At 44.1% G+C, this 24,406-nt stretch overlaps 1 protein-coding gene across 1 annotated transcript in view; it reads right to left on the reverse strand.

The window, feature by feature from the left end:
• IGF2R (insulin like growth factor 2 receptor) overlaps nt 1–24,406 on the reverse strand; it is a 1,086,527-nt gene that overhangs the window by 735,167 nt on the left and 326,954 nt on the right. Inside the window, exons 16-18 of the mRNA XM_069235138.1 lie at nt 23,348–23,525; nt 11,356–11,471; nt 4,451–4,613 (exon numbers count right to left, since the gene is read on the reverse strand). Coding sequence (XP_069091239.1) covers nt 4,451–4,613; nt 11,356–11,471; nt 23,348–23,525 — 457 coding nt within the window. The remainder of the gene's footprint in view (nt 1–4,450; nt 4,614–11,355; nt 11,472–23,347; nt 23,526–24,406) is intronic.

Below are 24,406 nucleotides of genomic sequence, written 5' to 3' on the forward strand. Positions count from 1 at the left end.
TGGATGCCTGATCAGTTGTTTGTTTTGGGTTAACAGATCTGGTCTGTTGGGGAGTTTGATGTGCCCACGTTGGTGCAATAAGTATGAGTTTGAGTTTGTTTTGATGCAGTTTGTTGACTAGAAATGGAATGAGCGGGCGAGGAGGAAAAGCGTAAGAAAATATAGCTGACCAATTCATCCATAGAACATTGCCCTTGGATAGAGAATGTGGGTACCTGGGTGCGAAGTTTTGGCATTTTGTGTTTTCGCTCGTGGCGAATAGGTCTATGTCTGGCATTCCCCATATGTCTGAAGCACTTGGGGATGAATTTCCCACTTGTGTGTTTGTTGATGATCTCGTCTGAGTACGTCTGCCAATTGGTTGTATATCCCTGGAATGTATTGTGCTACTAGGTGAATGTTGTTGTGGATTGCCCAATGCCAAATCTTGTTGGGTTAGGAGGGACCGTTGAGATGAATGGGTCCCTCCTTGTTTGTTTAGGTAATACATTGTTGTCATGTTCTCTGTTTTGATAAGGACGTTCTTGTGAGTGAGAAGGGGCTGTAAAGCTTTGAGTGCTAGGAATACGGCTAGCAATTCTAGGTGATTTATGTGAAATTGTTTGTGTTTGGTGTACCATTGTCCTTGAATGTTGTGATTGTTGAGGTGTGCCTGCATCCAATCATTGATGCATCTGTTATAAGTATGGTGTGAGGCACAGGGTCTTGAAAAGGCCGCCCTTTGTTTAGATTTGTGGAATTTCACCACTGAAGTGATACGCATGTTTGGCGGTCTATCAACACTAGATCTTGGAGTTGACCCTGTGCCTGGGACCGTTGCTGTGCAATGTGTAATTTTGCATTTGGGACAATGGCTATGCATGATGCCATCATGCATAACAGTTTAATTATGAATTTGACTGTGTACCCGTTGGTCTGGCTGAATTTGTGCTAGTACATTGAGAAATGCTTGCACTCTTTGTGGACTTGGACTTGCAAGTGCTGTTTGTGTATTTAGCGTGGCTCCTAAATACTGCTGAATTTGCGCAGGTTGTAGGTGGGATTTTGGTAGTTTATGGTGAACCCTAGGGTGTGTAGGGTTTGTATTACATAATGTGTATGATTTTGGCACTGTGTATGACTGGTGGACTTTATTAGCCAATCGTCGAGATATGGGAAGACATGAATGTGTTGTCTTCTTAGGTAGGTGGCTACCACTGCCAAACATTTTGTAAAAACTCTGGGAGCTGTTGTTATCCCGAAGGGTAACACTTTGAACTGGTAATGTTTTCCTTGAATCACAAACCTGAGATATTTTGTGTGCGCTGGATGGATGGGTATGTAAAAATACGCATCTTTGAGGTCTAATGTTGCCATGAAATCTTGCTGCTGTAGCAGTGGGACCACATCCTGTAGTGTTACCATGTGAAAGTGTTCTGACAGGATGTAAAGATTGAGAGTTCTGACATCTAATATTGGTCTTAAGGTTCCGTCTTTTTTGGGGATGTGGAACTACAGTGAGTAAACCCCTGTTCCTATCTGATGTTGTGGTACAAGCTCTATGGCTTGTTTGAGTAATAGCAATTTCACTTTTTCTTTCAACATTGAGATATGTTGGGAGAAGAGATTGTGTGGTTTTTGAGGTATATTTGGGGGAATTTGTGTTAATTCTATGCAATAACCATTGCGGATAATAGATAATACCCAGTTGTCGGTTGTAATTGGTAGGCAATTGTTGTGGAACCTTTGCAGTCTTCCCCCACAGGTGAGGTGTGAGATGGGAAGAGATAGAGTAAGTCACTGTTTTGGCTGTGAGGCTGGTTTTGTTGGCTGATATTTTCCCCTGCCTCTGGGGAATTGGCCTCTGTAATTACCTTTAAACCCACCTCGTTGGTATTGAGGTTGGTAGGTTGGCTTTGATTGTGAAGTGGATGCCTCAGGTGTTGGTGCTCTAAAACCACCTCTGTATTGGGGTTTCCGAAAGGATCCCCTGTATTGTGTTGTATACAAAGCACCCATGGCTTTAGCGGTGTCTGAGTCTTTCTTCATTTTTTCAATAGCCGTATCTACTTCAAGGCCAAAAAGCTGTTTTTGATTGAACGGCACGTTAAGGACTGCCTGTTGAATTTCAGGCTTGAACCCTGAAGACCGAAGCCATGCGTCTCCATATAGTAACAGCAGTATTAATTGATCTAGCTGCTGTGTCTGCTGAATCTAGGGCTGATCTAATCTGGTTATTAGTAATAGCCTGCCCTTCCTGGACTATTTGTTGTGCCCTTTTTTGTTGGTCTTTGGGGAGATGTTGTATGACATCCTTCATCTCGTCCCAGTGGGCCCTATCATACCTAGCCAATAGTGCTTGGGAGTTGGCTATTCTCCATTGGCTGGCTGCTTGCAATGCTACTCTTTTGCCAGCAGCATCAAATTTCCTGCTCTCCTTGTCTGGTGGTGGTGCATCACCAGATGACTGGGAGTTGGCTCTCTTCCTGGCCGCACTAACAACTACAGAATCAGGAGACAATTATTGTGTAATGAATGCCAGCTCAGAGGGAGGTGGTTTATACTTTTTCTCCACTCTGGGAGTAATTATCCTGGCTTTGACTGGCTCTTGAAATATCTGATGTGCATGCTTTAACATGCCTGGAAGTATGGGAAGGGACTAGTAGGTAGTGTGTGTGAAGGATAATGTGTTGAAGAGAAAATCATCCTCCAAGGGCTCGGTGGGCATGGCGACATTGTGGTATGATGCCGCCCTAGCCAGAACCTGAGTGTATCCGGTGCTATCTTCTGGTGGTGATGGTTTGGAAGGATAGCAGTCTGGGCTGTTGTCAGGAATGGGATCTGGATCATAGAGATCCCATGGATCCACATTGTCTTGAGAATCGAAAGAATGTGCAGGAGATTGTACAGGTGTGGGAGTAGTGGGTGGAGAGACAAGCAGGTGAGGAGAATGAGGAGGAGACTGAGGAGGTGGAGTTTTTTTTTTAGGCCTTGGCACTTTAGCTGGTGGCTGAGCAGTGTCCAATTGTTTGTGAAAGGCCAGCTTCCTCTTAGGCTTCAGAGGAGGTGCAGTTATGATCTTGCCAGTTTCCTTGTGAATGTGAATTCTGGCCTGCCTTTCATCAATGTCCTCCATTTGTGTGTGTTCCTCTGAACATTTATGGCTTTCTTTAAGTACTTTGGAAAGTCCATGCTCCTCCATATAAACTGGCCTTTTCGGCTCCGAAGATGGTTTTTTCGGGGATCGAAAGGCTGGGAGTGGATGTTGGCCTCGGTTCCAAAAGCTTCAGAGCCAGTGCCTCGGCTCGAGTCCGAAGGCTTCGGTGACGTGGCCTTTTTCAGTGCCGAAGTTGTTGCTTGGTCACCATGGGTCATTTTGCGGGTCGAGCCATGGCCTTCTGGCAGTGGCGTTCCCAAGGCCTTATGTTTGGGCTTGGATGGGATAGGGGCAGGCGTACTCACTAGTTGTCCTGCTGTGACCGGTCTGTCCTCCTCGGAATCCTGTTTGGAGTCAGACCCTCGGACGGATACTGCAGTGTGCTCGATCTCCTCTTCCTCGACGTTGAGACGTTCTGTGCTCTTTGACATCATCTCCAGTCTTCGTGCTTTTCTGTCTCAGAGTTTTCTTTGAATGGAAAGATCTGCAGGCCTCACAATTTTCCTCTCGATGGTGTGGGGAGAGACAGAGATTACAGACGAGATGTTGGTCTGTATATGGGAATTTGGCATGGCAGCGAGGGCAAAAGCGGAATGGGGTCCGGTCCATGAGGCTTCCACGTGGTCGGCCCGACCAGGCCAGAGGTGGGCACGAGCGCCCCAAAGGGCGATGAAAGATGTTTGATTAGACTGTACTGAAGTGTCGACGAGAGATGTTACGCGATCGAAACAATACCAATGAGAATTAACCAGTTATAGAACTTTTCCGACTCAAACTATCAGAGCGAAAGAAACATGTCTGAACCCGATGGCGGAAAGAAAACAAGCTAACAGAGTAGATGCCCATGCGCAATGGAGCCGAAAAGGAGGAGTCACTTGATCCTGTGACTCGAAAATACTTATTCAAAGAAAATCAACTTGTTATACTTCGAGCCCAACACTAGATGGCAGAATATGCATAGCATGTGTATCTGCAGCTACACATGCCATCGAACATTTAAAAACACGTCAAAAGACCCAAGGAGGAAGACTGATAAGATATATTGCCATCTCACAGAGATATGGAATGGTAATCAGTACATTCATGTTTCAAGAGCTTCAGCATTTTCTATATTCCTTTGTTGCCCCCAAACATTGAAGGAGTGCAGTTTGCACACACCTTCTTTGGTAAGAGATCTCACCTACAGCAAGAACACCTTTTATGCACAGATATTTATCATTCACCTCTCTTTTACCAAATGCAAATAAGTTGTAATTGTCACAAAAAAATGCAGACTAAAGCTGGCTTATAAATTTAAGGATTAAAATAGCTTACATGATCTTTTTCATACTTCATTTCACAGACTGATGCATTTTGGTCACATCCTAGAACCGGGTTCAAGGGTCTGCACACATTTAAGTAGTATTTCTTCCGCTGATCTGCAGAAGTGTCCATTGCATACCAATTTTCAGCACTGCTTTCAGCAACTCTCGACAAGCTGCAATTACCAAGAAAACATTTGTTAGGTACTATTATAATGAAGGATGAAAGTCAAAAGCAAAAGATACAAATAATTTAATCAATGATTAACATATGAGCCCTCACACTTCCATCTGGTAACTTACAGTATGTACCTCCAAATGGTTGAGGATAAGAGTTTAGGCCATAGAAGACCTAAGGGGACTTCAGAATGTCCCCTACATTGTGAATTGGTGTGATCCACTGCCACAAGCGATGGACTGCGTGTATACGGTATGACAACATTTTAACTTTGGCCCCAGCATCACGCTGTGCATGTCCACAGAGGCCATGACATATCCCTGACTTTAAGAAGTTCTGGGTTTGTCCTGTTAACTGGAGGGGAGCACCAAGCATGCCCTCATTTGTGACAGAGGACTGCCAGTCATTGGGTTTAGTACGTAGCGGGGTTTGTAGAAGCATACCATGTTTTAAGGATCAGTAGAGTGACCAAACCTGAATCTGTGTCACTAGATTGGAGGGACTGTTGGCCCACCTGTGAAAAGTACCACTACTGTGCACTTATCCAGCCATTTGTGCTAATACCAAATATGTGTGTTAAGACTGTTGGTGTGTGTAGCATGTCTGGTACAACCAAGGTAGTAATGGAGGCCAGTAGTATCCCACCCATTTTGTTGCACAAGAGGGAGGATGAGAACTGTTCTCCCAGACAGTGGAAGTGTACTGCTCACATCTCTGCAGCTGGAGGGAGACGATCTAGACACTGGGAGTGGAGACAGGGCTCGTTTACGTTCACTATACCTGTTGGTTAGCAAGGAGCTGCTGATTAGTCATCCTGGACGAACAAGTTACTTAGCTTCGGTAACTAACCTTTCTGGTAAAGGCTATCTAACTGCAGATTTACGTTTTCAATATTCCCCAGATATCAGTCTGGATCCTGAAATTTTTCAGCAGTACCCCTGCGTGCTAGTAGGGTGGTACCGACAGCTCCATGCCAACATCATTCCAAGCAGGACATGATGTGCTCGTCCATAAATAGGCACCCTCCATGCACACCAACATCACTTGCTTTCTGACTCGTCTGTGCCTACAGACATGCAGCCAAAATCAAATCAATTTTGAACTGTGTACAGATCTGTAAAATGGGATCTTTATAAGTGAAGGAGTCCATTTCACAGAACAGGTAGGATAGGAGGACAGGTGATGAATCTGCAGGTAGTCTCTACTAAAAAAGATAGTTGCCAAAGGTGTGTAACTTGCTCTTCTGATGCAGGCTTCTAATTGAAGACTGCTCACCTTTAGAAAAGATACTCAATCTGTACCTCCCAGGAGGTGGGCCTGTGAATGGTTCAAACCAAAACGTCCATAAGGACTGAGTCGGCTAAGTGCCCTTCCTGGCAAGCATGGCTGGCCACACAATAGGTCTTGTGAATGTATGGACTGATACCCCCATACAGGCCTGACAAATGTCAGAAACAGGCATACCATATGTGTGGCAGCTCTTACAGCATAGTACGATCCAGTGAGATGGTTCCCTTCTGTGTGGCCTTCCCTTAATATGCTCCAGAGACTCCAGTAAACAGCTCATCCCCTCTGTGTTCTTTAGTATGATCAGCGTAGAAGCTTAGAGCCCTTTTCGGATCCTGCCAGTAGACTCCTTAGAGGTGTATGGTGAAGCAAAGAATTCCAGAAGAGTGATATTCTGACCAACAAGAAAAGGAGCAAATACCTTCGGAAGGAATGAGACTAGAGCCTGTAGAATCAGCTTGTCTAGGTAGAATGTGGTATAGGGCTGGTTGACAGACAAAACCTGTAACTCACTGATCTGACACACAGAGATTATGACAACAAGAAATACTGTCTTGAGGATGAGGAGCAGGAGAGACCAACTGGTGGGAGGCTCAAAAGGATTGCACATGCGGAATGCGAGAACCACATTTAAGTCCCTTCAGGGCTTGACAAATGGCTCAAAGGAAACACATCACAACTGGTGAATAATAAGGGCAGGTCCAGCAACTGTGGAAAGGTTGAAAGAGAAGGCTTGTACCCTTTAACAGTGCCCAAAGCAAGACCTTGCTGTGCTAGGGACAATGCAAACAACAAAACTTCAGACAGTTTGGTCTGTATTGGATCGATCTGTTGAGAAGTGCATCAGGTCACAAACCTATCCCAAAGGCAGAAGTATACCGATTTGGTGGAGGGATGCCTCTCTTCCATGATGACATTAACAGCATGAGGAAGGTCAAAGGCCCTCAACAGTCACCACTCATTTTCCAACAACAGAGGTGTAGTTTGCTCAGTACGTCTGCTCAAGCGGACAAGGAACTTGCCTGGTGGTGAGTTACCTGAGAATTCTTTGGCCGTGTAGCCACGTCCAGCGATACTGAGCTTCCCAGCGCAGTGTCCACAACCACACCTGACCTGACCTGCTTGTTACTGTACCACTGTGGTTATGTTGTCCTCAAGTACCTCCACCAGCCTCCTTTTGGTGGAAGGCAGCAAAGCTTTTAAAGCCAAATAGATGACTGTCAGCTCCAGAAGGTTGATATGGAGCCAGCCTTCCACAGGAGACCAGATGCATCTGATCTCCACCTCTGCTAGATGGTCTACCCAAATCAAAAGAAATGCATCAGTCACTACTGTGAGCTCTGGTTGAGATAGGGAGAGGGGTCTGACATAGACCCATCGCGGTCCTGCAGCCACCATTGCATATCTTCTGCAATCTTCTCCAAATTCTTTTCCAGATCTGAAAGATGTCCCTAATGCTGCACCCACTGAGAATTTAGATCCCCATGCAGAGCTTGCATATGACATCTGGTATGGTTGGCCAGTAGGATGCAGAAGGAAATCAGTCCTAGCAGCTTTAGAGACATCCTTACTGAGACACAGGACAGAGCCTGAAACGTTGGCTCAAAGCTCTAATGTCTTGGACTTTCCACTCCAGGGTGGTAGGCTTGAAAGTGCACAGTGCCCAGATTGGCTCTGATGAATGGGAGCCTCTAGGAGAAGAGTGAAGTGTGACTTTGGCATGATTGTGTAGTGAACCTCTAGGATGCTACGAGGTTCGCCTTAGTGTGGAGATGACTGACAAATGCCTGGGATGAGTCAGCCTTCAACTACCAGCTTTTGAGATAGGGGAAGACTAGGACCCATGGCCTCCAAAGGTATGCCACAACCACCACCATCACTTTTGTGAATACCTTGGTGCTGGTAAGACCAAATGAGAGTACAGCAAACTGAAAATGTTTGTGACCTACCGTGATCCGCAGTTAATGCCTGTTGGCCTGCAAAGCGGGAATGGTTGCAGGGCTACCATCCGGCCTCCAGGGTCAGGGGCAGACAGAACCCTGGGCACAGTGGGCATCCTGAACCTGTCTTTTTTCAGAATGGCACTGAGAGGGCTAAGGTCTAATTGAGGCCTCCTTTGTTTTTGAGCACCAGTAGCAGGAATAACAACCTCAACAGACTTCTGGCGCTAGGACCCTCTCAGATGCTCCCAGGGGCCTCTGCCCACCTTGCAATCAAGATGGCAGAATCAAGGGGCCATTTGGAGTAGCTATGGTGCTGATAGACAGGGGAGTGGTCACTCCCCTTTCCTTTGTCCAGTTTCACGTCAGAGCAGGGACCGTGGGTATCTGGATTGGTGCAAACCGGTTTATGCAAGGAGGGGACCAAGTGTGCCCTTCAAAGCATACCCGTGGCTTGGGGAAGCTACCCCTCCGCAACCATGTAACACCTATTTCCAAGGGAGAAGGTGTCACCTCCCTCTCTCAATGGAAATCCCTTTTTCTGCCTTCCTCTGCCTGAGATGCTCAAGCAGCAGGAAGGCAGAAACCTGTCTGAGGGGTGGCAGCAGCACGGGCTGCCTGGAAAACCCCAGAAGACTGGTAAGAGCAATGCTTGGGGTCCTCTAAGGACCCCCCAAAGTGCACAGAATGATACAACTAATACTGGCAACAGTATTGGGGTACGATTCCGACATGTTTGATACCAAACATGCGCAGGTTCGGAGTTACCATTATGTAGCCGGACATACACAGCTTAAATGGCTTCCCCGCACTTATGCAGTCCAGTGTAATCGAGCTGGATTTCATAGGGGGACCTCTGCTCATGAAGGGGTGCCCTTATACACAGGTACCTGCACCCTGCCCTCTGGGCTAGGAGGGCCTACCATAGGGGGTGACTTACAGTGACCTGGTGCAGTGACCTCTAGTAAAAGAGTTCATGCACCTTTTCATACAGGCTGTAATGGCAGGCCTGCGGATACATTTTGCATGGGCTCCCATGGGTGGCACAATACATGTGGCAGCCCATGGGGAACCTCTGGTGCCCCAATGCCCTTGGTACCTAAGTACCATATACTAGGAACTTATGGAGGCACCAGTATGCCAATTGTGGGGTCTGCAAAGTCCTAAATAACCAAAGTTAGAGGGAGAGGGCACAATCACTGGGGTCCGGGTTAGCAGGATCCCAGTGAAAACAGAAATAACACACTGACAGCAGGCAGAAAATGGGGGTAACCATGCCAAAAAGAGGGTAATTTCCTACAGCCAGCGCCCAGGGAGGTGTGAGCACTAAAGTCCGACTCAAATATGCAAATATGCACTTTACAGCCAGCATTGATGCACATGTGCACTTTGTCGCCATGGTCGATATAGATGTACCCCACACCTCCAGCATCAATGAAGATATACACTGTACCACCAGTGTCGATGGAGATGTACAATGTATCGCCAATGTGGATAAAGATTTGCAATGGACAGCCAGTGTCAACTGAGATGTACACTATACAGCAGATGCCAATGGAGATGTACACTGTACTGCCAACATCGAATGAGCTGTACACTGGACAGCCAGAGTCGATGGAGATGTGCAGTGTACGGGGCCAGCATAAAAAAAATAAGCATTGCACAGCCAGTGTGCAGGAAGGTGGGGACTCTAAATCCAGAACCAGTGATAACGTTGTACAGCCAGGTAGACATCAGGTTACGTGCTGCTGTTTGTATTCCAAACCACAAACCACATAACTGGTGCTTGGTTGCACACGGTTTTCAAGTGATTGGTTCCTTACCTCACAAGCAAGCTTGGTCTGATATTTAACTGATATAAACATGCATTCAAAAATACTCTTATCAAAACAACGGAATGCCTCATGTGGATATGAAATTTCAGCAGGTCATGGTTTCTTTTCATACATCGTCCAAAGACAGAATTTGAGAATATGAGAAAAAGGTTTCATTTTGTTTGTTTTCAGTTAACACCAAACCAATACCACCTGCTTCTAGACACATCTCTGGCATCTGACGTCTCCTGGTTCTGCCTTCTGTCTCGCTTCTATCTGCACTCAAGTTTGGGTAGCCTTAACTGAATCACATGCTCCTATTATAAAGTCTTTCTAGTCTGTTTCTATGTCTGAAGTGAAGGTTTTAGTGTCTGGGGAGACCAACAATTACATAAAAATTAGCGTTGTGATTGGTGCAATGATACATCAACATTAAGCAGTCCCATCGTATTTACGTTTGAATTTCATGGCCACTGTGGCTCCACACAAGTACAAATCACGTTAATATCTCTCCTGTATCCACATGCAATAGCATTCCAGATACAAACAAAAATGTGCGATTTTAAATTGTTAGTATTCAGGGCTGTAAACAAAAATGGAATTGCTCTACAACTATGGTGATCAGGGACTGTGGTGTAACCAGACTAAGAAGGCATACTTAAAATATCGAATAAGCAAAGTGAATTTATGATTTCTTGCAAGATTTCCGCTTTCAGATTATTTACAAAACATTTTTTTAATGTACCTCCAAATAATTTATCTGGTAACAAATGAGTAGAGCAGAGGTCTTCAAGTTACAGGGTGCACCCCCTACTTTTTAACTCCATATGACCTGCTATATAGAAAGGTTACCTCTACTGTTGTCTTCTAACTATTTCTATCAGTAAGCCTCATGGGTTTCCACAGTTGGCTTCATTTGTTGATCACAAACAAGTTGAATCTTAAAAGAAAATGCCGGCTCCAAAATACCCATATTCCCATGCATTCTTCTTTTGGGTAATCTTTGCAAATAGGATTGAAGTGCTATTGCACAGTGAGTATTCAAGAAGGATGAAAATTAAAAAGGTAGCAATTGCGCGTATCTGTGTGTGCCACCGTATTAATGGCCAGCGGCAAGTAAAATTAATTGTGATACCAATTTGCATTTGTTTAAAACTAAGAGTGACACCTAAAAAATGTCTTTCGTGGTTTGAGAACTGCACCTGAAAATCCAATGACATTCCACTCCACTCTAAGTCAGAATTTAATAAATATCAACCCCAAATGCAGGTTCCTTTGTCACTGTTTAAGGGAAACACTGGTGAAGTATATTTATTGGCTGCAACATAAATAGAATTGTATATCTGGCTATTCCAGTCGCAATAGGCAGGTGGTGAGGATAATCAATTCATAATGGAATTGAGGTACACACAATGAAATGTAAGAGGGGAAGGGTGCCGTCATGTCAAACTTGCCAAAGCAACAACCACATTAGGACTACACTCTCCAGAGCAGTGCACAAATATTCACTTGCTCTTCCATCTATGTCCTGTCTTTATAGGAACATTGAAACAATTTGTAGAGGTCGACTTGCCTTTTAGGTTTGATCTGTGCAAGCTTCACATAACACAAGTTGTCCGCCTAATTCCCCACGGAAGGTAAAATGGGGGGGGGGGGGGGGGGGGGGGGGGGGGGGAAGAGTACAAATAATCTCTGTTACCTTGATAAGTCGTACTGCTCCTGGGATACAGGATCAGTCACTTCACATTCCACGGGTATCTCTGGGCAGGCATATTTGGTATACCACTTAAAATTATACGCTTTGTCATTTTCCTCCTAGAGTGTGAAAAATATACAAAAACATGAATACACCACATAAACGTGAAGATTCAATGCAGCATTTGTGTTAATTCCATGGTTAATGCTTAATTTTATGGCTCAATGTTCTAACAAAACTCCTTACATTAATGGAACTGCTAAACATGACTGCCTGTAAAGTACTGTACAAAACAGTTTCTATGGTGGAAAAGCAAGGAAACCAGGTGGGCATGATGCTCCACAAGGGGCATTGGTAGCGTGTGAATACAGCAGCCTGCCTCGCTTGAGCAGTTTTGCTAAGACAATCTGGAGAACCAGCCACAAAAAGATAAATACTCATGGGACATCTATACAGATGATGTGCCACATGAGCAGCCTGTGAAGATGTCAGCCCCCTACTTCAGCTGAGTGGATGAAGTCCAATCCACTCCCCGGGGTTGACTGGCTACCACAAATGCAGATGTACCAAAGATCAAAGTGGAGTACCAAGACTGAAGGGAAAAAAAACACAAAAAACTAGTTCCAGAAACCAGAACAACCTGGAACTGCTTCACTGTGACAGATGTCAACAGCTGCAGGAGTGTTAAAGCAGCTTTGAACCTCCCAGGGTCCCGGTGACACTCTAGTCTCATGCACTGTGAAGATTTTAGGGACAGATTAGTATGCCCACCAATTAGAATAATTAAGTTAGTCCAAAATGGGGAGCCGAGATAAAAAGAAGTATCTTACACTGACAGAGTGACTCAAGTTCAACAGCCCTGCGGACAAGTGAGTATGTCATAAATTTGAATTCTGGATACGCCAACACAGACCTGCAACAAACATTAGCTCTTTACTTGGGTCACCAAAGCACACTGCATAATAGTTCAGAACACATGATGGGTGGATCTACACCGACAAAAAAAAAAAGATTATAGTCATTTGCTCCAAATGTGCACAATGTCCTTCAGGTCTTTCCTCCTTGTCGTTAGTTGTAGATACATCCAAGCAGCCTGTGAAGTTCTGTCAAAGAGACTCTTATCTTGCCAAGGAGGTCCATTGTAAAAAGGTACTCACAAACCTAGGAACTGGCGAGCAAGGTCAGAGGCAACAGGGAGGAAAGGGAGGTGTCGTCATGCAGGAGAGCAAAGCACAGTAACGGGGTGAAGGATAATTAGTGGAATGTGACAGACAGACAATTAATAAACAAAAAATGTCTAATCATTTTTCTGTTAGTGGTCAAGAGGAGTGATTCCGAAACTGTCGGTCACAACCCGATTTTTGGTGGGTCGTGGGAAATCGGGGCAAAAAATAAAGATACCTTTAAATTCTGGGTTTTATTTTCACATTTGCCCAGTGCTTCGAAAACGGAGGTCAAACCTCAGCTTAGGTCTTCTGACAAACTGCTGTTTATTCTTTTAACAAGGGGTTGGTGTTTACTTTTCGACTGCAAAGTGAGTAGAGTTTTTAAAGTAAATTATGTGACCCAGGAAACATCCGGAACAACGAGCTGTGAATCATGAAGTCGTGGAAAACAAAAGCGAAACACTTTCGTTTTCCACGACTTCCTTGTTTTAGGGCCTTAACCACGCATGTGTGAACCACGTACATGAGTGGTTAAGGCACAGAAGAAGGGAGTCGACGTGATCAAGGAGGAGGTAAGTTGGGATGGGACTGGGGCTGTTTTTTGGGGGTGGGGTGGGGGGCTCGAGGTGATTAGGGTTTAGGGGAGGGGGGTCAGGGTTTAGGGGCGGGGGTCAGGGTTTAGGTTTTAGGGGTGGGTTGGGGTGCTTTAGGTTTTAGGAGTGGGGTCTTGGGGTGATTAGGGTTTAGGGGCAGGGAGGGGGTGGGTTAAAGCTTAGGTTTTAGGGGTGGGTTGGGTTGGGGTGCTTTAGGTTTTAGGGGGGTGGGGACTCGGGGTATTTTTAGTTTTTGAGGGTGGGGTGGGGGCTCGGGGTGATTAGGGTTTAGGTGCGGGGTCAGGGTTTAGGTTTTAGGGGTGGGTTGGGGTGCTTTAGGTTTTAGGGGAAGGGGTTGTGTTAGTTTTGGGGGTGGGGGATTGGGGTGGTTGGGAGGTGGGGTGGGTCGCGGTAATTTTTAGGGGTGGGGGGCAGGGGGGATGCATGCTGGAATCATGCATGCTGATCACTAATGCCTTTACCAGGAATGCCTTTACAACGAAAAATAGTTGTTAAGGCATTCGTGGTAAAGGCATTAGTGATAACGAGGTCGGTGTTCCGACCTCGTTGTTCAGGCATGAGTGGTTGAAGCACTCGTTTCAACATATAACCATGTGACAGTCTTGCTGGAGTGCAGGGAAAGTGTAGATTATCGTAATTTGTTGCAACACCCAACAATACGTAAATACAAGTAAATTAACTATATGCATTCAGCACTTAAGAAAACAAAAACGAGGCCTATTTTTTAAACAAATCAAGATAGTTTACTTGGTGTTGCACAACTGCTAATTATTCACAGAAACCCGAAATCTACACATTATAATTTGTGAGCTATATACTGTAGTGTTATGAGTACAACTGTATGCCTGTGCATAATGGCCATTTCAATGGAAAATGTGCTGTCCGTAAATTACAGTGCACTACCACACAACGCTTTAGTTACATTAAACAAACAAAAAAATCACCCTTCGTCATGTCCATTAAGGATAGGTGGGCTGCGAAAGTGTTCTTACAAGTGGGTTGTCGTTCTAAAACGTTCGGGAACCACTGATGTAAAAACACTGTTAGGTCCAAAATAGGAGACGTGTGGCTCAATGGTTAGAGCGGCAGACCCTGATGCAGAAATCTGGCCCGGGACCAGGGTTCAATTCCCGCCTCAGTGGATCTTGGACTCAATTTCCTCAGACCTGATAATTCTCGCATCGGTGCCTAATCTAATTCATGGGTCCCACTCTGTAATTCTGGGCAATAGCTTGCTTAATCTCCACAACGGCCCCAACAGCGCTGTGATGCCTGGCTTCACCTTGGAGGTTGCCCAGGAGTGGGCACCTCACAAGGAAAAGCCAGGAGGGGTTCCACAGCGGTATGCGTACAGCGCCTTGAGACCCTAACGGGTGAGTAGTGCGCTATACAAGTACGAAGTTTTCAGTTGAGAGTAAATGTCAATTTAGTTGCCAGAGGGAATCAAAAGCCAGACTCAGATAAAGATATCTGAGAGAATAATGCATTTACAGTTATTTCCCCTTCTGACATTTCACCAAAACATCTTTGGCGTCGGGTCTGTGACGAACAAACAAGAGGGAAAGTGTGCAGAACAGATTCCTGAGGTAAATCTCTATTTTCAAGTCATACACTCACAATGACCTGGTAATCCTGCAACTGTAGGGTTTACTGATGCAGGAGTCCCATGGCTCCCGTAACAACGCCCTAAGTGCTTTATGGGAAAGTTTCTTCATTTCCTTTGGAATGACAAAGGATGTGGATTGCAGACTGAAGTTTCTCTTTTATGTTAATGCCAAGAAAAAGTTTTATTAAAAAGAGGAAAAAAGATTACATTAGCGACCACCCCATGAAAGATTACCAGCAGTGATACCAACTTAGAGAGCAGGGATTACTAGCAGTGCCACAGGCAGGATTTCCGCGAGTAAGGTAAAAATGCATTAGGTTTTGCCTTTGTGATTAATAACATTTTTTCTGTAATTTGCAGTTGTTGCACAATATAAGTTACTAAAACACAGTTAAGTGCTATTAGTTGTTTATTGAGAAAGGCAATATGTTGTGCTGTTACAGGAGGCATAAACCAGAAAACGAAGACTGCAAACATGAATAAAATGCATGCTACTATCAGGGCAACATTTCACAGAATGCGTAACACCAAAACCAAAGGAATTACTTTAAAGGCATCGGAGGGAGAAATGTAAAAAAAAAACAATAACAAAAAAAAGACAGAATATGCAGGCGGCAAACACACATAAAATGTGTGCTGCTGCCACAACAATATTTCACGGAATGCGTGGTACAAAAATGTGCGAATTAGTTGTAAGGCATCGGAGGCACAAATGTTTTTAAAAAGCAAGCGTTATAAGCAACAAACATAAATATTTGTGTGCTGCTGCCACGACAATATTTCACAAAATGCATAGGCCAAAGCACAAGATAATTTAGTTAAAAGGCGTTGGAGGCAAAAAAATAAAATAAATACAGCTAACAAGCAGATTAAAAATGTGTGCAGAAAGGACGAGACAAACAACAAAAAAGGACATTAGAAGTGTGTGCAGGCAGAGGAGACTAACAATATAAAATAAAAGGTGTTAATTAACAAGCACCTGTAGGAAAGTATCCTCTTTCTTGGCATGGTTACTCTTATTTTCTGCTTGTTGTCAGTATGCTTTACTGTGTTTACTGTGTCTACTGGGCTCCTGCTAACCACGACCCCAGTAGTTTTGCTCTCTCCTCAAAATTGTACCTTTTTCTTCCCATAATTGGCATACTGGTCAATATTGTTGCCAGTATTGGAAGTATGATTCCATGCACTCTTGGGGCTTCTTAGAGGACCCCCAGCATTGCTATCATCAGTCTTACAGGGTTTTCCAGGCAGCCCAGATGCTGCCACCCCTGAGACCGGTTTCTGCCCTCCTGCTGCTTGATCTGATCAAGCCCAGGAAGGCAAAACAAAGGACTTCCTTTGGGAGAAGAAGGTAACACCCTCTCCCTTTGGAAATAGGTGTAATTGGCTTGGGATGGGTAGCTTCCCCAAGCCACAGCTTTGCCTTGAAGTGCACATTTGGTGCCCTCACTGCATAAACCAGTCCACACCGGTTCAGGGACACCCCCACCCCCCCCAGTCCCTGCTATGGTGTGAAACTGGACAATGGAAAGGGGAGTGACAACTCCCCTGTCCTTCACCACCCCAGGGGTGGTGCCCAGAGCCCCTCCAGATGGTTCCTGGGTTCTGCCATCTTGTTCGCGGTTTTATTTTTTAGTACTCCCAGCTCCCCTCTACACATTTTACTTACCTAGGTGGGGGTACCTTGTACGAATTCCATTTTTTTTTTAAGAATATGACTTGTGCTCCCCCTAGGGTCATTATTGGTCATTGCTATTTACACTGTTTTCTAACCTTGTCTATGCCCTTTTCTGAATACTAGTGTATTTATTGAGTGTATTATTTTCCTCCTAACGGTGGGTTACTTGTCTAGTATTTTGTGGTGTTTTGTTCCAAAAAGAAAGTACCTTTATTTGTGTACAACTGAGTGTTTTCTTTCATATGTGTGTGAGTGCTGTGTGACTGCAGTGGTATTGCACAAGCTTTGCATGTCTCCTAGATAAGCCTTGGCTGCTCATCCACAGCTACCTCTAGAGAGCCTGGCTTCTAGACACTGTTTAAACTTCACTAAGAGGGCATACTTGGACCTGGTATAAGGTGTAAGTATCACAGGTACCCACCACACACCAGGCCAGCTTCCTACAGCACCTAAATGCACAGCGATAGCGATCAGAAAAAATAGGCTAATGTACTAGGAGTCTGAGTGGTTGTGTAAACCAAGGCCCTGTAACCTTGACCTACTTCTTTTATCTCCTGTACACTTGGTCAGAGCTGTGACCTGCAGCAGAGGCATCCGGGCTGGTAGCAGGAGGCTGGGCCATGCATGGGAGGGCAACACACATGTATCTATGTCTGAAACAGGTACAGACAACGAAGAGGGGGGTGAAAGAGTAGGAAGAATCAAGGAAGGAAAAAAGGCAAAAATAATGGAAAATGAGAAATAGGAAAGAGGGCAAAGGAGTCCGGGTGAAATCGTACTGGTCAACTCGCTTGCTTTTGTCGGGTGACACCCACATGGGGGGGCGTTGCCTCACACCAGCAACAGCAGTCTTTATACCATTTGAATTTTACAAAACAATAATTTTTCATGCACTGTAAATAACAGCTTGTCTCTTATTATGTCGCTGAATTTACGGACCTTCGTGAGAGTGGGATGCTAATTTGGCCCGGGAACTGCAACTTGTGTCCTTCTGCCTTTCAAAAAATTAAGTTCTGCTCAGTCAGCAATCCTAACGGAATGCTAAGAGGTAGTGTCACTGCTGGGTGAAGAGCACAGCAAAACAGAATACTGCCCACTGGGTCAACCGTTGCTAATGAATAGATAGACTGCTCCCAGAGGGATCGCGTTGCTGCAATAATTCTAAAGAACACGTTACCTACCTTTGGTAACGATTTATCTGCCTTAGACATATTCTAGTTGCAGATTCCTTACCTCAAAATTTCCCCAGGGCGTCAAACCGAATCCAGAGATTTTTCTTCAAGCAGTTCCCTTGCGTGTCATTAGGTGGCGTCGGTCACCGTCAGGAATCGTACATAGACGCTGCCTCTGATCAGTGACATCAGTTTATTTTCACGACTTTCCACGCCAAAGCGCAGAGCCATGAAGAACACTTAAAATGATGCGCCAAAGCTAAGGCCCTGAATGGGTAATCCCTGTCCTTAGAAATCAGGGAAAGTCAGGGAGGCATGCAGCTGACTCAGAAGTAGGCTTCATGGACGAAGGCCTACAGCGTCGACGATCCTCCTGCGTCCCATCAGCCGAGCGACAGGATGAAGATGAAGGATGCCTAGGCTTCTTCAACTTCTTATTCTTACCCGAGTGACCTGAATTCTTGCAGGACGATGATTGGTGGTGACTCCACGCGTGGTCTTGAGACTTTTCTCTCAAGTGAGACCGGGAGCTCCAGGCACCACAAACAGACCCGGTGCCGATCTGTCAACGACATCATGCAGTGACAAGCCTCACAAGGCTTGAAACCGGTCTTTGGGGACATCCTCGACACACCAAACAAATCATCATAAAAATCGGTAAAAAATTAACCAGGGTAGCTCTCTCCGGATCAGCGCGTGGCTTGGAAAGAAAAGAACTGACGTTACCGCGCAGCGGCGGCGTCTATGTACCGCTTCCGTCGTCATCACGGCATCCACGATGCCAACGATGCCCGCGGAGACGACAGACACCACCTGACAACGCCCAAGGATACTGCTCAAAGAAAAATCTCCGGATCCAGTCTGACGCTGGGGAAAATTCTAAGGTAAAGAATGTCCAACTAGAAGTCTATCAGATTTAAACACTTAGGGGGTTATTACAACTTTGGAGGAGGTGTTATTCCGTCCCAAATGTGATGGATATACCAACAGCCGTATTACGAGTACCATAGGATATAATGGACTCCTAATACGGCTGGTGGTATATCTGTCACTTTACTGTCACTTTTGGGACGGATTAACACCTCCTCCAAAGTTGTAATAACCCCCTTAGTTGTTTCTGACAAAAGCAGATGGATTTATTGACCTCATTTTCTAACTTGGTGCACTTGAGTGTTTAAACGATAAGGGCACCCCCGGCTTGCACACTAATCTGACCGTGAATAAAAGCACAAGCCTGCAAACAAACTGTAAAGCAAAATTGAAAACTAAGCTAACAAACTCCCAGTGCTGGAGTAGCCTAGTGTAGAGTTATGGGTCACATGTCAAGTTTACAGTCCACACAACCGAGAGTGGAAGGAATGGCGGGAGTGCAGCTGCCGCTTCCCCGAGCGCTTCTGAGAAAATAGTAGCATTTGGGTTCCTTCAGTCAGAGAATGTCAGCATCCCAGAGTCCAGTCACGTGGACTGAGGCGCTGTGGGCAGCAATGTTTTTATATAACATACCAGACACACATTCTAGTCAGCGCACAGCGCTGCAAGGTCTTACAAATGTGAGGTATGTGCTCTAGAAATAGGAGTAACATGAGATAACCTTGCATCACAGATCCATTTTCCCCCTTCTTCCGTGTGAGAACCATGTTCGAGCTTGGGATGGGTCTTCGGAGCCAGCTGGAAGTAAACAGAACGGAGCGCAAGCGAAGCAGCCTGTCCCAGAGATGTCCAGGTGCATTACAGCGTGGCCAGCTTCACTCCATACAAGTGAAATGCATAAAACATGATGCCCAGCTCAGCTTTGGAATGCATAATGGGAATGGATTTTAATTGTGCGTTCCAAAGGAATGCCAGCCTTCTTGCATGCTGACAGCAGAGAATGTAATGTAAGGACTAGAGCTGCCACCCTTGAAGCTGGAGAACAGGGTTTGAGTCTGATGAAGGGTTTATTTATCACAATGTACCAAAATGCACTGCTTCTTGTACTTCAGGTGGTCCTTCCCAAAGTCCATGAAAGTGAGCTTTTGTTCAACCAGGGGTGACATGTTTTCACACAATGGGAAATATACTGTCAATAACTGAAGCCATTTACAAACGAGAAACACTAGACAAATATTCACTGTTTCACATATCTTCATCACTAAACACACAGATATCGTAGTTTGGCACAAGATTACATTAGTGTTTGACAAGGTAAAAAAAAAAAAAAAAATCCATGTCATTTTTAATCTTTGATCAGTTCTAACTGGCCATGAAACAAATCTCTCGAGTGCCAAGTAGAAGGGAAATAAATGACACTGCCACGTCGCATTAGTTAGAGAAAACTACAGATCAGATTCCAGTGAATTCAATGAATCAAAGCAAAATCATCCTACGCGCTTCTCACTTTTGGCCCTGTACATATTGCTTGAGTAAGGGATGAAGGGCTTCAACAATGCAGATGAGTGATGGAGAGATATAGTCAATAAGCAAGTAATAACGTCTTGAAAAACTACTTGCGCTGGTGACTAGAGCAGTGTCACCAGGATCTGTCATAGAATTAGCTGTGTGCATAAGAATGTAGTACCTTTTGACAGATTGTAAAAGCTCACTAGATAAGGAAATCTGGTTAAATTTAACAGAATAATACAGAAAACGCTTCTCAGGCTTTCACTCCACGGATTTGAAATCCTATAATAAAGAAACTGACACACGCTGCTTAATTAACACATACGTTAATCAGAAAACAAACAAAACGAATTTTACAAATGTTACATATTGGTTCATGTGCTAATAGATAGAGAAGTTTCATCTTTTTGGAGCTAGTCCCCACATAACTTGTTGCCCGCCAAAAAGTACAGCATGAATGTGGAGCGAGGCACTACAACAGGCTTCGGTGAAGAATTGTGTGGTAAGGGCCGTCTAGAAGTCAAAGACAGAAGAAAAAGGGTAAACGTAGGCCATATTGTGGTGAAGTAGAACTTGCGCTTTTGTTCTCTAACTATAACTAATTTAATGATCCAACCTGCAGCGCTGTCCAGATGAGATATCAGAGATACTCTGTTGGAGTATACACTGGAATGTGGAGTTCATGACTGATTCCAATACACCCACCCACATCTGGAAGACCTTTTCATATCTCAAACTTCTGTCCCAAAACGAGCTCTAGCCCTCTATCTTAATGAAGGCCTCCTCAATACCTCTTAAAGGATCAAAACCTTTCAATCCTTACAGTGCACAGCACTCTGTAACATGCAATACACTTGTAATCTACGCATACAAATTTGAATATTTCACAAAATATGAAACTAACAGAGCTCAGAACTGCTTACAAACCTCCGGTTCCAGGCCATCAACTACTGTGCTGTTTTGTCATTGCCCCAAATAAAATGAAATATCTTATAAAAGGTAATACGTCATTTTGGAGTACATTTTATGACAATGATGGAGTCTGAAAAAATATCACACTTCACCAACAAATGATCTTTTTCGATTTCTTGATTCCATTACATTTTAACTGTAGACCGTGTTTTCTCAAGCCAGCGAGTATCCCCTTTTTGCATGTATAATCCACATTAGAAATATTGCATTTATCATCTAGGCCTGCTGCAAACTTTTTTGGCAATAATTGTTCTATTTTAATTCAATCATTTTCATTGGCTCATCCCTGTAGAAAAGGTACATAAACGCCATACTGTGAAATTCTTGTGTAACTAGGGACTAAGGTTAAAGTGTCTTTATCAATAAGGTCTGGCTATGAAAACCATTCCTAAGAATGTTGTAAAATGTAGACCTTGAAGTTTCGACTACTGCATAGTGCAAAGAAGAGTTTAATGTTTATCTCTGCTTCTGCTATTTTACCCAACACCCTGACGTACTAAACAATATAGCCTACATTCCTAGATCCCAAAATAGTCCCTTCCGTAACCTAACTCAGATATCTGGAAGAAATATTAACTACTGCATATCTACAACACAATCTACTTTGCAGGGATCAAAGCCTTCAAAAACTACAAACTAGACTTAAATGCTCTACAAGGCACTAAAATATTAGTCTGCATTTCCTAATTTAACCAAAAGCAGGTTAAGTTACCACTAATTGTTGTTTTGGGGACCATTACATAGCCATGTTTCACTTCTGCTTTCATTGTGATTTGCTTTGTTTCCATTTGAAGTAAAAGTCCAACTGACAAAACTAATTTCTAAATGCACTTCTTCCCCCCCCAAACCTAACACCTGTTAATAGTTGCACCTTGGTCATCTACTGGTTTTCTTTTCGGGCAATAATGAGGTAAACTATGTGCAGAAGAGCAAACTATAGTTAACAACAAAATGTATTCCTGAGCTTTCCTAACCCTTCACAGACCGTTGCAAAATACTCCCTTCATAGACTGTTTGAGTACCCTTATCCAAGGGTCCCAGCAACATCTAGCTGATTAAAACCATACAATATCAGTGTTAATTACCTGTGGGTGGAACAACCTGAATAAGGTTTTGTCCTGTGGCCGACTATGTTGTTTAAAAGTACAACATTTTATTTCTATGTATAACTGAGTTTCACCAGGAACTTAAGGGTCATTATGAGTTTGGCAGTCGGACGAACAGACCGCCAAACGCGTGGGGACAAGGTGACTGTCAACCCAGCTGCCTCACCCATCGTATTACGATGTTCCCGCCGGTCAGCTCAGTGGAACAGTGCTAAGGTACTGGTCTCGGCTCCATTAAAGGAGCTGAGGCCAATACTGTAGCACACCAGCACCCTCTGAATGTTCACTCTCTCGCATTCCGAGGGTGCTGGGTCCCCGCCATGAAAAGGCTGTCAGAAACTGGACTCGTGATCAGTGCCGCAGTTGCTGACCACGACTCCAACCGCCATCAACCTGTTGGGAACCTTGTTCCCAGTGGGGATGGCAGTCCCCTGGTGGTCCAACCACCAGGGTCGTAATGTGGAAGTCAGACTGCCTTGAGTGTGAGGGTCTGACCACCACCATGGCAGTGGCAGTCCTAGGACCGCCAATGTCCTAATGAGGCCATAAATGATTGCTCCTGCACTCAATGCTATAAAGTGATTCCTCAGTTGAACAATTTGTTACAGTGTATTCTTGGCTTCCCTTGATAGATCTCATCTAATCACATAACTGATGTGCTGCATAGCGCAGCACGCTTAACATGGCAGGTACCCATCCTTCCTTTGTGAGGTGTTTCAACATCATATCCATTCCTGATGTTTGTGATCAGCAAATACATACCTACCAGTAGTTCCCATGACAAAGAGGAAAAAAAGACCACAAATTAGTGGTTGTTATAGCTAGGGCAATGGAAAAATTTATCATTGTAACTAAGATAATTGATTTAGATCTCTCAATTCACAAAAAACTAAAAACTGTGCTTTCAACACAGATTCCAAGCATGGTCTGGCTGCAGGTGGGTTCAGTGCCAAGATACATTTTCCATACTGAAATGTGCGCTCAACACGTATAAAAAGTGAAAATAATAATCAGGATGACATTTACTACAACACATAGAATATGTGCCACAACATATAACACAGGAAATGAGACGATGGGAGTTGAAAAGTAACATTCAGTAGGTTTTGGAATTACTATATAGACATTGACTGCTCCATCAATCCTAACCAAGCAGGATGTGTTTTGAAAATGCACTTAATTAATAATTGATTGTTTATCTCATGAAAAAAAAAACATTCAAGTCAAAAATGAAATGATCATGTAACAAGGGGACATTTGTCATTCCGTTAATTAATAAAGCGACGCAGTGGGAGCTCTTACCTGGAACTCAGGCTGTCCATCTCCAGCAGCTCTATCACAGAGAAACGTTAAAAGGGAAGATCGAGGTGTATGCGCTGGGTTGTTGAACGGAGTACCACCGGTGTAATTCAGTTGAATCATCCCATCATAATAGGACAGCTTAGAATTGAACACTCCTAGATTCCACATTTTAGTTCCACTAAAACAAATGCAAACACAAACCTCATATCAAATAAAACGTACAGCTAGAATTTCCACAGGTACATGTGCACAGTCACAGAACATTGCTTTCTTGTTTATCCGTATATCTCTGCACTTGTTATAAATAATGTCTACACGACCACTTCAAAATAGTACATTACTATCAAGACTCGAGAGGTGTAATTAATGTTTTTGGGTGCTGTGCTGGTTGCAACTTCTGAAATTTAGACCAAGACTACTACTTCAAAAGAAAACAGCAGCTCGTGTGTAAACTATCTTGCTGGTTAAGCCGCAATTAAAAAGCATAAGATTTGCAATTCTTTGTAAAACTGAAAAAGCGAAGGCTAGTGGGCTTCCACATCTATAGGAGCCTGTTATGTTGTCTGCTCGTAAGGCTTTGTAATGCTTTCCTGTAGGCCATTAAATTCAGATACCGAGATACACGGAAAATGTACATAATTAAATAACAGGCACTTATTGTGCTGGCTTTTCTTCTAAATCTATGACCGGGCTAACGAGCTTCCGAAAAAAACTTCAAGGAAGCCTAACCTTTTGGGTTGCCACAAGTGTGTGGAACTCCCAATATTCTATTTAGTGGTATCATGCTTTACTATTTATAACTTCATTATGAGAGGTCTGATCGTTAGTTATTTATTTATCAGGCAATAAAAAAAACAATACTCCTGCATTCGATGGTTGTCAGGTCCAATAAATACTTGCTATCACAATTATTCCACATCCAAATGAGGGATAATGTGGGGATTCGGGTGCTTCCTGAACCAAAATCTTCATGTACTAGAATCTGCCAGGCATTTAAGGGGCAGTGGTAATTATCACTTAGTAATTCCGATCCCTGCAAAAACATCTGTTTGTGCAGGC

The sequence above is a fragment of the Pleurodeles waltl genome, chromosome 5 (genome assembly GCF_031143425.1).
Source record: "Pleurodeles waltl isolate 20211129_DDA chromosome 5, aPleWal1.hap1.20221129, whole genome shotgun sequence".
In the NCBI taxonomy this organism is placed as follows: domain Eukaryota; kingdom Metazoa; phylum Chordata; class Amphibia; order Caudata; family Salamandridae; genus Pleurodeles; species Pleurodeles waltl.